This window comes from Apteryx rowi, unplaced genomic scaffold (assembly GCF_003343035.1).
Source record: "Apteryx rowi isolate R43461 unplaced genomic scaffold, aptRow1 scaffold_813, whole genome shotgun sequence".
Taxonomy (NCBI): Eukaryota; Metazoa; Chordata; class Aves; order Apterygiformes; family Apterygidae; genus Apteryx; species Apteryx rowi.
In genome coordinates, this window is record NW_020451109.1 from 11,392 (window position 1) to 25,698 (window position 14,307).

The 14,307-nt window shown below is 41.6% G+C and overlaps 1 protein-coding gene across 14 annotated transcripts in view; it reads left to right on the forward strand.

The window, feature by feature from the left end:
- The first annotated feature begins 27 nt into the window (after positions 1–27).
- PLEKHA8 (pleckstrin homology domain containing A8) overlaps positions 28–14,307 on the forward strand; it is a 30,200-nt gene continuing 15,920 nt past the window's right edge. For 6 of the 14 annotated variants that reach the window (XM_026089443.1, XM_026089444.1, XM_026089454.1 and 3 more), the window contains exons 1-4: positions 28–131; positions 10,840–10,956; positions 11,677–11,832; positions 13,946–14,070. In XM_026089443.1, coding sequence (XP_025945228.1) covers positions 92–131; positions 10,840–10,956; positions 11,677–11,832; positions 13,946–14,070 — 438 coding nt within the window. In that variant the 5' untranslated portion in view covers positions 28–91. The other 8 variants (XM_026089446.1, XM_026089445.1, XM_026089447.1 and 5 more) reach the window with 8 other exon arrangements.

Sequence of the window (14,307 nt, forward strand, 5' to 3'; positions counted from 1 at the left end):
GGTCGGCGGCGTGACTCCGCCGCGGGGCGGCGCGGCGCGGCGCTGCCCGGGGCCCGGCCGCGCTGCATGGGGGCGGGGGCCCGCCGCCGCCATGGAGGGGGTGCTGTACAAGTGGACCAACTATCTGAGTGGTGAGTTGCCACCCGTCCTCAGCCTGCCCGGGGGGGGGGGGGGGGGCAGTTTCCCATAGCGGAAGAAATAGAGTAATATTTTGCAAAGTTAAAACAGATATGCTTATGAATACATATTTCTAAATGTAATATTTATGTTTTATAAATATATACATGTGTCTGTGTGTATATATGTGTATATACACATACACACACACACACTTATTGAATCCAGACCAGTGCTGGCCTGATAGAGCAATGGTACCTTTTCACTACTGAAATGCCATAACCAAGCCTCCCGGTAAGGTGGGGACTGGCTCCGGTGCTTCTTCATTTTATTTATTTACTTATTTATTTTTCTCCAGCTGCATTACAAAACTATCAAGGAACCACGATCCAGTACTCGAGAACTCCAGGACGCTTAGCCCCTTTGTGGGGAGTGGCTTTTATTTGGGATTTCTTGTACATTCTCTGTGTTTGTTGGTTGGGTTTCTTTGGCTTGTTTGTGGGGTTTTTTTGGTTTTTTTTTTTTTTTTTTAGATGCACATAGGTCGTATTCACCAGCAAACTTCTCTTTTTGTGCATCCCTATGAAACTTAAGGTTTTGTTGCCTTTTATTGAATTGTCTCTGGAAGTGTAAATGTTAGGAGAATCCCAGACACCTCAGAACAAGAGGTATCAACATTAAGTCGCATGTGGGGGATTTGGATGAAAACACAAAAAATACAGGGGCTGTCCTACTAGCTCCAGGCCCGCACTTGAGATTTTTCAAGTGCTCCTGTGCCATGAGGTGCTTCGCTTTCGTAGCAGACTAAGAGCAGCTGTGCATGGTCGCCGTTTCCTCTGTGGGAGTTAAACGTGGGGGTGTCAAAACCTTTGCTGAGGCTGAAAAGGTCTGGCACGATGCATGTGTTACTGTGCCGTTTGATTGCTGAATGTGTGGGAGTCTGGGGTAATTCTTGTAATTGTCGGTGTGTATGGGGTATTCGTAGGGTAAATCTCTCTGTGATGTTTTGAAACAATTTGCGGACCTGATGGTCAGAAAAATAAGTATGACCTTGACGTTACCTGGTGGGAGTCTTGCTCTGTAGTACGTTTAAGAGGGGTGCCTTCCTGTCTGAATTTTTTTCTAGAGAAATTGGATCAGCTGCACTTTCCTTTTTAGTTGGGAAAGTGTTGGGTATTAAAATTAAATAAAGAAAAAGCAAAAACTAAGCTGAAGTGCAGACAGGTCATGAATTCATGTGACTGGGGGAGGGGTGTTGAGGGAAGAAGTGATGCACGAGGCTGGATTTACTGGTGCAGTAGAAGGTTGCTACAGTTTTTCCCCTTTAGACAATAGCTCTTTTGAGGGTAGGATATAAAATTGTCAGGTCTCAGGAAATAGGTGTGGATTTCTTGCAGGAGAGGCTTTATTTGTGGCCTTTGTGGGAGTGGGAGCAGCCATGCTTGGCTCTGCCATTTGGATTGCAAAACTCCAGCAGTGTTACTAGTCCTTCCCCATAATAATAATGTCCATGGTCCAGCTGATGTAAAGTTTTAGGTGTTTGTTTTTGCTTTGCGTTGCTTCGGCACTGGGACGTATTTGGAACATTTACACTTGTTTTTGTGCTATGAGATCTGGGGAATGTGTGTATGGTGGAGAAATCTAGTACTTATTTAGATTACTGAGTGGCATTTGGCACTGGGGCATTTGTGCCTGAGTGTGGATGTGCTGGGATCTGCTGAGCTTGTCCTCCGTTTTGATGGCAGAACTCAGGCTAAGAACCAGAAAACTGCTGGTGCCATCATAATTTAACTTTTTTCGTTAGTCTCCTTGAAATGCACTTTCATCCAAGTCACCCTCCATAAAGAAGGAAGACGCTTTGCAAACCTCTGTTCAAATTGATGCAGAATGAAGGAATCTCTTTTCCTGGGATGTGTGAGACATACCACAACTGAAAACCAAAATTTTTTTTTTTTCTTCAGAAAAGATGCACATGCAGCGTCTTCTCTGTTCTTTACAGGATAAATTCTTTGGCTGTAGGAGCCCTGTCTGTTGTGTGTTTGAGAACAGTAAAATTCTGTAAGCTGACTATGCCTACGTGCACTTTCTTTTGGCATATAATGAAGAGGAATGTAAAGGACTTCCTGCCCTAAAGCCATTAGGTTGTACACTTGTGCAGTAATGCAGAAAAAATGAAGTGTTAGAATCTGATGTTTATGCTATCGGTAATAAAGAGTTATAGGATGAAACCAGGTGGGACTGTGGGATGAAACAGAAACCAGAGGGTGGGATAAGGGTTCAGCAGATCATCCAAAACAGCTATTTCTGTCCATATTCTGCCACCAGTACACTTCCTCTCGCACAAGGTTAATTAATTTGGTGTAAATGATATATGCAAAAAGTAGGTAAAATAGGAGTCATCTCTGTATGTCAGTGTATACTCCTATGTTAGTAATACTACGAGGATGTAAATGTGCACAACGGGTATCTTAGGGCATTTCCTCCTTATAATAAGGAACACGCCTTTGTTCCACGTAATCGGAGAGTAGATAAGGCAGCCACCAGAAGAACAGACTTAAAACTACTGAAAAGGAGAACGGATCCTCTTACTGCCTTAAGAGGAGTCAATGGAGTCCGTTGGTACTTGAGTCTTTTCTGGGGATTTTGTTTCTTATAATTCATGCTCTCATCAACATCACGAGGCAAAGTCCACACCAGAGTACTTCCCACAGCCCTGGGGCAGGGAGCTGGTTCTGCTATGTAGCTTGCAGAGTTATTGGCAGCAAGAAAGCTTCACGTGTGGGAAATGAGTTGGGTTATCCATGGGCAAAGGTCAGAAAGCTCAGCTTGATTGCAAACAACTGCAAGATAGATTAGCTTGCCTTACTGCTCAAACAAGTTACCTTGTTTAAAAATAAATATACTTGCTTGCTTTACGTAGATTAGGATAAATTGTATTAGTGTTATTTCTTTCCTTCAGATAGGAAAGGATGAGTTTACCCTTGTACTGAGATGGAGCAGGTCTCTGTTCTGTGTAGGTGGGTCCCCTTGCCCTGGTGTTGATCCTCTGCTCATGCTGTAGTTTCTGCATGCAGGTGTCCCAAAGCTGCCTTTGAAATCTCTGAATTTAGAGAAGTTAGATGAGGTTTCTTTGCTCTAATAAAATGGCCACCAGATAGCGAGTTCTCAAGTGAGTTTTTTTTTTTTTTTTTTTTAAGTTCAAGTCATGTGTGCTGGCTTTGGGTCCAATATGCATGCTCAGAGGCCTAGCCTGTGAGCACCTGCCTGGGATCTTACGTTTGCAATAAATACATGTTCTGAGACTGCTCCTGTCTACCCTTTCCCCACTGAATTGGTTAAAACCATAAGGGAACAGAAACTCTGCAAGCAGGATGGACTCTAAAGTAGTAACTGTGATAGCACTTTTTTCACTTCAGTAAATACATGATGCCTCTGCAAACTTCAGTTAATGAATCCTCAGACCACCAAGAGTTGGGCATCTTAAATAGTGAAGGCATGTAAGTTAGATAGCCTCAGCTGAGCCTGCAGTCAAAGCATGTAGTTTAATCTTAAAAAGTTCCTGGGTTTCATCCTTTGCCAAAACCCTCTGTCTAACATAAGCATTGCTTGGTGAGCGGTTGTGAAGGCTGGGGATAGGTTTATAGCAAGGATAAAGGTGCTGTAGCTCTCCTTTTGGTGCTGCTTGCTGTAGTAAGCAGCCTGGGTGACCAGCACACCGCCCTGGATCTTCCCTATTCCTCCGCAGCCAGTTGTGGCAGCCTGTGGTCCTCGCTGAGCACAAAGCGTTCTGGCATGGGCAGTATCAAAGCTGATTGCTAACTGTAATGTTGTAATATGACCGTTTTCAAACTGGGGGATGCTAACTGCAGACTAGAGAAAGGGAGAGAGTGGAGATGAATTGCACGCAAAGGCTGCTCTTTGCTGTTTGGGAACTGTCTCCCACATGACGTTCCTACAGAGCTTGAGCTGTTTTGTTAAATTTACTTTCCAGTTAAGAAAAAAAATCTCTAGTCTTTGGAGATTACCTTGTAAAAATAATCTGAGAGTTTGACTTCTCGCAGGCTTATAGAATGAATATATTATCACTTACCCATAGGGGAAAAAAAGAGAATGGAGTGGGGGAACACCTTCATTTGTGTCCAATAGTTAGGCACTTTCAGGGTTTGTTTGTAATTTTTCAGTTTGTTTTCTCCTCCTACTAAAATTCAGTTAAGTTTGGATCTTCAGCATAAGACTTTACCTGCGCTAACTGGCCACAGGCAGGAATCCAGCTGCACTCCGGAAGGGAGGAATGTGTCGGGTCTTGGCTTGGAGATTAGAGGCGACTTAGTCATTAGAAATGGAAAAATACCGACAGCATCCACTGATCTGCCTAGTATGCTCTATATGATCAGTGAAATGGCTTTGACTTGTCAGAAAGCTAAGCCTTTCCTGGTATTTAAATATTCCCTTTCTTAATTGCACTGAGTAACTCTAACCCTAACTTAATTCATCTTCCTTGAAGCATTACACCCTCACATTCATGCCGTCACTAGTTATACTGCATCATACCACATACCAGTGGTAGTTCTTCCCATCTTCCTTCATGAATCATTCATTGCCATGTTATTGTTCTGCTCTTGAATTCCTTTCAATTTATTTAAAATGCCAAGAGCCCACACGAAGCAGTAAATCTCAGGCTGCATATAAAGCTTTAAACTACTCTTGTCTGTAATGATTCAGAATTCCTTAACAAACTTGGAGGAGACTAAAGAAAGAACATTGGCTTTTATAGATTTATTCTGGATGCACATGCTGATACTGCTTAGAGTGACTCTATTTCAGGAGCTGAATTTAAGAAATCTGACCTTTCAGAATGGGAAACCTGTATACTTGTAGCTGATTTCAAGCTCTGAAAATAAGATCCTTTATGTTTCCAGAAAAGGAAGCTGTCATTGAAAGCTTTACACTTTGGTAAATATTTGATTCTTAAAAAGCTCTTGTTTGTCATTGTTTTCTCTTTTTAGCTCTCTGGGTCTAGTGCAGGTTCTGATGATACAAAAGAGAAGACTGGTTTTTGGGGAGCTGTAACTAGGCAGCTGAGGTTTCTGTTGCCTCCAGAGCTGTGATCTGGCCAGTATTACTGATAATAACTGCTCTGAGACTGGATGTTGGCTTAGGTGGACTGTGGAGTCTCACCCAGGCCTTGCTGTGCTTCTCACCCAGGTTGCTTCCATGACAAGTCAGTACACTCTCTTTGGATTTTGCATAATTATGTTTGTGTGGTTTGACCTTCATTCTCACCTCTCTCTCTTTTCCCTCCTCCACTATCTTTTTTTTTTTTTAATGCAGCAATCTTACTTTTGTCTGACCTTTTTGGACTTCAGTAACAGAGCAAGTTTGATGAGGCTGCAGGAATTGAAACAATGTCTACTTTCTCCTTGTGTAGGGGAGGGTGCTGGAGCAAAGCCGTGTAGCCTACTTAGCTGCGCAGTTTCCCACCAGCTATGCTGCAGTACCGGTACCTCTGCATTCTGTCTTTACACTCCTGTACCAAAATAAGTAAGTTGATTGCAGGGAATAGTTGAGTAGAACAGCATCAAAAGGTGTGGCAGAGCAATGGTAAAGAGATGCCATCATGTGTGTTTAAGTAAATTTGTTTCATTGACTCAGTCTAGCCTGGTAACTACACCACAGATCAGAGATGGGAGCTGCTAGTTTGCTTGGGCTCAGCACTGTAAACAAAGGAGGAAGATCCCTAGGAACTCTCAAGAGTTGAATGTTTTGTGGCACACAGTGGCCTGAATTAGTGCATCTTGAACAGGGACCTGAATTATTGAACTCTTGCCTCCATTGCCCTCAAAAAATCACCTCTGTCCTTCTTCATCCTTCCATTGTGTCCACTTTGAAGATGTGTGTGCTGTTCTTTCCATCCCTTATGAGGACTGATACCTGGCCATTGGAATAAAATTCATTTGCAAATAAGCAAACAGGCCCAGTTGTCATGTGAAGACAGAATTATTTTTCAGCACCGCTAGCACTGAGTGAACAGCTGGATTTGGAAAGGAGGGGTGGGCTTTGTAGGACTCATTTGGGAGAGAGTCACTGTGTTATAGCAGTTCTAGCTGTTGCCTGTTTCACTTGAACCTCTAGCATTTCTTAAACAAGTGATAAATTTGCTTAAGTAGTGATAAAAATTAAGTGCTGGATTTTTTAATTTTGTTAATTTAAGGGGCTCTAGGTGAGGGGATAATAGCTCTGAGGGGATACATGAACTGTGACACACTCTTATCTGCATTTGCACAGTTCTTCATGGGTAAAGATTGTGGATTTTTATACAGACAGCAGTTTTGGTGCAAATTGCTTATGTCAAGATAACCTTTTACTGTTTTAGTTCTCTTTACAATATGAGAAAAGCTTCAAGTTTGGTCTCTGCAAGATATTCTTATGCTAAACACAGCTTGTTCTCCAGTAGGAACACTGTGATGACTGACAATGTTAAATGTGCAACAAAATGAATCAAACAGTCTCACAAAAGGTACACACAACTGATTTTCAAGAACTGAATTCTAAGATAGTGTGTGGGTGTGTAACACTGGGGAGCAAACTGAGGTTTTGAAAACTACTGTTTTGTCCATTTGCAACATGGAGATTTCTGTAGCCTTAATTCCATAGGTACATCCATAGGGACATGCATTAAGCCCAACAGTGTACCTTTGGACCAGTATGAAATGTCTGTGTTATATAGATACACAGGGAAACACAGGGAGCTCAGTGTAGAAATAAGTTTTTCAGCATGACCCAGGGCAGTTCAGCAGTCTTCCTTCTAAGCTGAAAATAGGATCTCTTGGTCCTGTGTTTTAGCCATTAGAGATGTGTCCTCTAATTGGAAAATTTGACTTTCTTCATAACTGCAGGCATTTTGTGTTCAAGTGCCACGTTCCAGCAGTAAGTTATATAAGGGGAAGGCAGTGTTCTGGGCTACAGCTGCTACCTGAAAAACCAGGAGCAGGCTGGGTTTTAACAAAGATGCAAACTTCATGGTGTTCATAGACTTAAGTCAGCCCTGATAACTGGAGGAGAATGTCTGCTGGCTTTTCCCTTGCTTTTTGCAAGGTACCAACACTGCTTTGGTCTTGTTTGAACTGACTTTGCCGATCTTGGATGCAGTGCTGGGCAGAAGCTGTAATTCATCTGTCCTTCAATTCTGGGAGGTAAAGGTGGTGGTATGTTGAAGATGTAGCACAGCTTTACTTGTTCTGGGGTGACGTGAAAGGGTGGTTATTGCTTGTGCTTGCTGTGAGATGTCTGACTGTCAGAGCAGCCACTCTAGGCTTCTTGCAAAGTCTCAGGAGAAAGGTGAGGAGCTGCCCCCACCTGCTCTGCAATCATGCTGTGGGCAGCAATAAAATCCTGGGGCTGGCCAGTGGTGTTAGCAATGGGGATGCAATGGAGGCTTTAATTCCTCCTATTAGGAGGATGTTGCCATAATACAGAAGTTCCCGTGTTTTTTCATATCCACACTTAATATCTGAATTAAGGTCAAAAAAATCCAAGGATTGTCTATCACATCAGCTTTTCTGAAGATTTATGTTGAAGCTCAAGAAATTAAGAAGCACAAAATGTTACATGGGAGACAACCAATAATAAAAACCTGGGTGTCTTGCCTTTGTGCCCTTTGGAAATGCAGCTGAAACTGGCATCTCTTAATTGCAGCTTGTTTTCCAGGTCATCAGTTTGACTACTTGAGTATGTAATTCTCCCAAATGGGTTGACTTTGTGGATGTCTGATATGATCTACATGCCTTCAAATGTTGTTGTTTTTTTGTTTGTTTTTTTTTTCCTTCAGGCTTGGCACTTTGGAACCGATGCTTTCTGGAGCCTGAGTTGTGCAACACTAAAGTTTGAATTATGTCCAAATTTCAACTGTGTTATTAAGAAATGTCAAGTTTGCTCAGAGATAACTGCATCCAGACTTCCTGAAGTGTAACAATGGAAGTAGGCAGATCTTTCTAAAGAAATGCTGAATCCTAAGCAGGCACTGACTCCTTAGATATGTCTTTCTGTGATGGACAATATCAGATCTTCCAGTTACTAAAGGTACTCATTTTAAGTTTCACACAAGGGTGCAATATCTATTAGGACCTTAACCAGTGTCTGCTGGCTTGTCTGGAATCTCTTCATTCAGTCTCTTATGATTGGGCCCTTAAGCTACTATTTGCTTTTCGTTTGTCTTGCATTTTATCAGCTTTTCCTGTCAGCAAGGTCAATTTTTACTCTGTGAGGCTCTGAGGCTGAGACAAGCTGTGGAAGTCTGAGCTATGTTTTGTCCTGCCCTGTGCACCAGCAGTGTAAATAAGCGTAGTAAATTTTCAGAAATGTGTCTTTGCTGTTATCATTAAGGCCTCGAAGGATTCAGCTTTAACTTTCTATCAGGTAAAGTCTGGATGCTTAGGCCCACACTTTGCAGTTTTCCTAGGAGAGTTAATGGGGAGAGAATAAAACTAAGCCTGAGACTTGTGTTCATAGAGTGACTTTTTGTTGCATTGAATTTTTTTTGTCTGCTCTTTGCTTGTCTGCAGATGTGAAGCTCCTGTAATTGAAGATTGCCTCCCTGTTGCAGTATCCATGATTTGTCAGCCACACATTATTTTTAGCTAGTTGTTTAGGATAACCTTCCCGTGGCTGCTGTGTCAGTGTCATTGAAGACCAGGTGGTTAGTGCATCTTCTGACAGAACCTTGCTGCTGTTCTTATGGGTTTCCTTTAAGAAAAAAATGTAGTTTTATTAGGGTAACAAATTCTGTTCTGAAAATATATGGTGTCCTAGTTAACAATTGCATATCATTGTCTTTTTAGTACTCATCTAATAAGGAAGAGTTCTGCAAAGCAAGACAGAGATAATTGCTGCGGTTTCCCCTCAAAAAACCCCTACCCCAAAACAAAAAAAGAAACTAAAAAGCCCTCAACAAACTCTATTGACTCACAGCATATTTTTATCTAGTCTCCAGCGTGTTGGAGGCAGAGTTCTTTGTGTGCTGGCTGATCAGTTGCACAGCCTTGATTGACGGGGCGTAATTTGGTAGAGGGTCAGCTGCTGCTGTGAGCCACAGGGCCATTGCTGAAACTGGTGGGGTGCAGCAGCAGGATCTCCAGGCTGAGTTAGAGGTGGGTATTGACTGTGGGGCTGTGCATTGGTTAAGGGTTGGTTCTGTGCCATTGGCTGGCTGAAGTAACTAACAGCTCCTCTCTGAGGAACAAGCACCTTCCCCCCCCCCTTTTTTTTTTTTTTTTTGCAAGTTCCTCATATTGCTAAGGACTTTTAGGATAGTTTCTTTATTTTGGCGGGAAAACAAAGCAAAAACCAAGCTTTTCTTTTTTTTAATTTTGTTCTCATTTTTTCCTTTTTTTGAGAATACTTTGACATTTATAATGTTTTTTTTATATTCTTCGAGAAAATATTGGTGTACTCTAGAAATGTATGAAAAAGGATTTCTATTTGTTTTCCAGCCACCCCCAAGGTTCAGTAATCATTTGGAGCAGGTTGGCCCTGGTGCTGTAGTATCGCTTGCAAAGAAAAATGAACCCTACTGCTGCTATTTGCATGTGGCTTTCGAGTTTTATAAACTCGAATTGAGTTGTGCTTGGTGTCACTTAAACCACCAGTTCTTTTGGGTTTTTGCTTTTGTTTTTTTTGTTTCTTGTTTGTTTGTTCCCAAGAGTGAATTTTCCAGCACAGCACTGGAACTTGAGTATCTCAACTCTGCTGGGTCTGACCAGGGAAACTTGTTGCAGCTCAGTAACAAAAGCTGATTTCCTCCAGTGAACACTGCTGTCTTATTTCTTCTTATGTTAAAGAGCTTTTATTTTATTAGATGTAAATGCCAGCTGTCATGTCTTGTTTGTTTATATGTTTTCGTGTTGGAGAAGTGCTTCTAAAAGAAGAGAACAAGAGATGTGATTTGGTTCTGAAGTTGGGCAGCAGGGTGGGCAAAAGTGGTACCCAGCACTATTGTGACAGAGGCCAGGGCAATGTTGTGGGTCTTTTGTTGTGTGTTGGGGTTTTTTTCTTTCTTTTTTTGTCTAACCTAATGTTTTGATTATTCTCTGGGGATGGATCCAGAAGTACAAGTTATTAAAGAATTTCTCTCTCTCCCTCTCTCTGGGCAGCATGGGAGTTTCAAGAGTTATTTAGAAGTGTTTAGTTAAAAGATGGTGTTCAGAAATAAACACATCACTTTCTGTTCCCTTTTTCCCTTGATTTAGAAAGGAGTTGCTTGACCTTTGTTTCTCAAGATAGTTTGACCAGCCTTTTGGTGGGGGAGGAAGACATGTAAGATGAGACAGCTGTGGTGACTTTTGGAAAGAGTGAAGAGGTGATTGGGGAGTGATGGAGGAATTGAGGGGTAGTGGACTGAAAAGGTGTTTTTGGAAAAAAGAGCCAGTTTTGCTAGCAAAACTACTGAACATGACATATGGCATCTCAGGAACATACCGCCGCCAAGGTTTAGCTGAGAGCCTGTGAGTCCAACTACCTACATAAGATGTGTAATTACCGGTAAGCAGGGGTTGTGGTATACAACTTCCAGGACTGTCCACAGAATATTACCTATTCAAACAGATTACTTTTCTGAGTGAGTTGCCCTTGAATCTTTGGGGATCTTATTTGTGGTGACTCTTGAATTATAGAAATGTTGGAATTTCTGGGAGAGAAGTAACTGAGAAATACTACTTTGTTTTTCAGGTTGGCAGCCTCGATGGTTTCTTCTCTGTGGTGGTATCTTGTCCTATTATGATTCTCAGGAAGATGCCTGGAAGGGTTGTAAGGGAAGCATCCAAATGGCTGTGTGTGAAATTCAAGGTAACTAAGATGTAGTAGCACTCCCTGAGCAAATTCTGTCCAATAAGTACATGTTGTATTTGAGGTGAGACTTCAGGTCACAAGAGCTATCTGGTGTCTTAATTTCTTTCTAATGTATTTGTAGTAACTCAGTAACTTGATCTATATGCAAGTTTTTATTCTATAGTATTTTGAAAATGTTACAAGAACTGCAAGTCTCTAATATAATGGATATTCTACATGGAAGTGTGTCATGATTTTTTTTTCTTCATCCATGGTGAAAGGGCACACAGCTTCAAATGACTTCCTAGGCACAATGTTAAAGCTGGAAGTGTGAGTTATGAGCTTCAGTACTGGACCTGCTTACTCCTGATGGTTTACTTGCCATGACTTTGAGGTTCAGTTTTGGGCAGGGAAACAAAGAGAAGTTTGCTAAAAGAATGCCCTTTCTGTAAAGACTCACAGATGATGATGATGTACTATCCACAAAATTGCCTTTCATAGCTTTTTGTCCCACACCTGTTATGCATGTGTGTCCTGTCTATTCTCTAACTCAGTTGAAGGGTTGCAGAATGGCAGTGGGGAAGTTTGGAGCTATAGATTCCTGCTCTTCCGTTATTATTTGACTTGCCATGTACATATTTGTTGGGATATTCACTTGGACTGGGACGGACTGAGGGAAAGGAAATGTGTGCCATGCTTACTAGGAGAGGTCTGGCCTGAAATCTGTGTTGCCTCCAGTTCATCCTGCAGATAACACGCGAATGGACCTGATCATCCCAGGGGAACAGTACTTCTATCTGAAGGCAAGAAATGCAGTTGAGAGGCAAAAGTGGCTGGTTGCACTAGGAACTGCCAAAGCCTGTCTGACGGACAGCAGGACGCAGAAGGAAAAAGGCAAGAACTTGCTTTTGCTGCTCACATGCTGCTTACTTTTGTTTTCACATCCTTACTCTAGGATGTGCATACAAAGATGACAAAATCTGTACTTGAACTCTGTGTCCAACCTGTGCTACAGGTCTTCAATGACACTAAAAGCCAAGTCACATGAGGACTCTAGCTAATATTAACTCTCAGTGCAGGGATTTGAAAACTTTGGCTTTTCCTTAAAATATGCTATGTATAAATCATTTGAAAACTGTGGGCTGATAGCCTCCCTGAGTACAAGGAATGACTAGCTCCAGGTTATGGGTTCCTGGGATGCAGACTGTTTCTGTTTGTGTTGGGGGGGTAAGTCCCCTCCACCCCTCTGCCTGTCTGCTGACCTACCGCCTCATACCAGTGCCTTGTTCCTCTTTAGCTTTCCAGTTTCTCAGTTTTCCTTCCGTGTTCTAACTGGGCTGTCTGTGCCCTTCAAAGACTCCTTGGCAACTAAAGTAAAGGTTTGCAATTGGTCTTAAATACTAGTCTTCAGAAAGTGAAATCTGATCATGGTCAAGCTATAAATATTAATTTATCTCTTGGCTTTTACCAACAGTCTCCACTTTCACAAAGAAAAGTCCTCTTGCTTACAAACTTGATGTTATTAATGAGTCACACTGTGAGAACTTATGCCTTAGCCAGGTACAACCTCAACGCAATGGCTACATAGAAGATGATAAAGAGAAAATGATTGTTAATAAATTGGTGATCCTAGCAAATGCTTGGGGGAAAGTCTTCCTCTTACCTTTCCCTGAGGTGAGGAATAGCTTCTTTTCTGCTAGCTGTAGCATGCATCTTCACTAGGCTGTGCAAATGCCAGTTCAAACTGACTCCCAGCAGGAGATGCTAGTGTAGGGACCTAAATAAAATGTGGGTCTGATGCACAATGCCTACATGAAATCACAAAGACACAGAACAAAATTATATCTTTGAGTTGACCTGTGCTAGTACAGGGTGAAAAACTACTGATGTGTTTACAGAACTGAATTATGTTAGTCTTGTTAAAATATACATTTATTTCATGGCATTAATAATTCTGGGGCTCTAATGTCTAAAAATTACTTCTGAAAAATCTCAGATTGACTATTAGTCATGAGGTGTCTGGAGTACTGTGTCCAGTTCTGGGCCCCCCAGCACAAGAAATATGTGGACATACTGGAACAAGGCCAGTAAAGGGCCACTAAGTTGATTAAGGGACTGGCACATCTAATATATGGAGAGAGCCTGAGAGAACTTGGGCTGTTTAGCCTGGAGAAGAGAAGGCTCTGGGGGTTATCATCAATGTGTCCAAATATCTGATAGGAGGGTATAAAGAAGATGGAGTCGTACTCTTCTCAGTGGTATCCTGTGAATGGACAAGAGGCAATGGGCACAAACTGAAATATAAGAAATTCTGTTTAAACATGAGAGAGAAATTTTTTTTATTGTGAGGGTGGTTGGACACTGGAACACATTGCCCAGGGAGGTTGTGGAGTCTCCATCCTTGGCAATACTCAAAACCCAACTACACACAATCCTGGGGTGACCTCTTCTAGCTGACCCTGCTGTGAACAGGGAGGTTGGATGAGAGGATCTCCAGAGGTCCCTTCCAACCTCAACTATTCTGTAATTCTATTATATATATTAAATAATTTTTGTCAGAAAGAACCTGTCTTCTCCCTCCTGTATTTTCAACCAAGAACCTCAGTCCTCTAATTCATAGTGTAATTGTTGGCACCTTAGATTTAGTGAAAACAAAAAATATGATGTGTAGCGATTTAGTTCTATTAAAAAGGCTTGTTGAGGTCAAATGCACTGTACTTTTCTTTGCTCTAAGTTTCTATATTACGTTTTAACTTTTGGAAAAGCCCAGCTGGAACACGCTGTTCTGTCTGTGATAGCAAAAAAATTAAGCATGTTTTCACCTGTCACAAGTGGAATTAATGGCCAACCTAGATGAAGTCTGTATCTTTTGAGCTGATAGAAAATGTTTTGAAATGGAGAAGTACTGATTGAATTAGACTGGATAATACTGTTTCAGCAGCTCTCGAAAATCATATACTGCAGGATGGGTAGAATAAATTTAACTCTTCTTTTGTTTCATTTTTAGAGTTCACTGAAAATACGGAAGCCTTGAAAACTAAAATGTCTGAGCTTAGACTGTACTGTAACCTCCTTGTTCAGCAAGTGCATAAAACGAAGGAAGCCAGCATTTCTGGTGTATCAGAACCAGAGGTACAGCTCCATTTTTCATGTAGACCAGTTCTGCGAAGTCTTGAGTATTCTGAACTCCTGATTAGCCAATGCAATACTCATTCATAGCTACTTAGTATTGTGCTGTCTTTCAGTTGAGGTTGTGTGGGAAATAGCATACCTACACAACAGTTCTTCTTAAATGAAATAATACTGTATTGTTATAAAGAAAGGTAGCAAATAACTTTTTCTGTGTTGGGTAGTAAGCAGTGATATGAC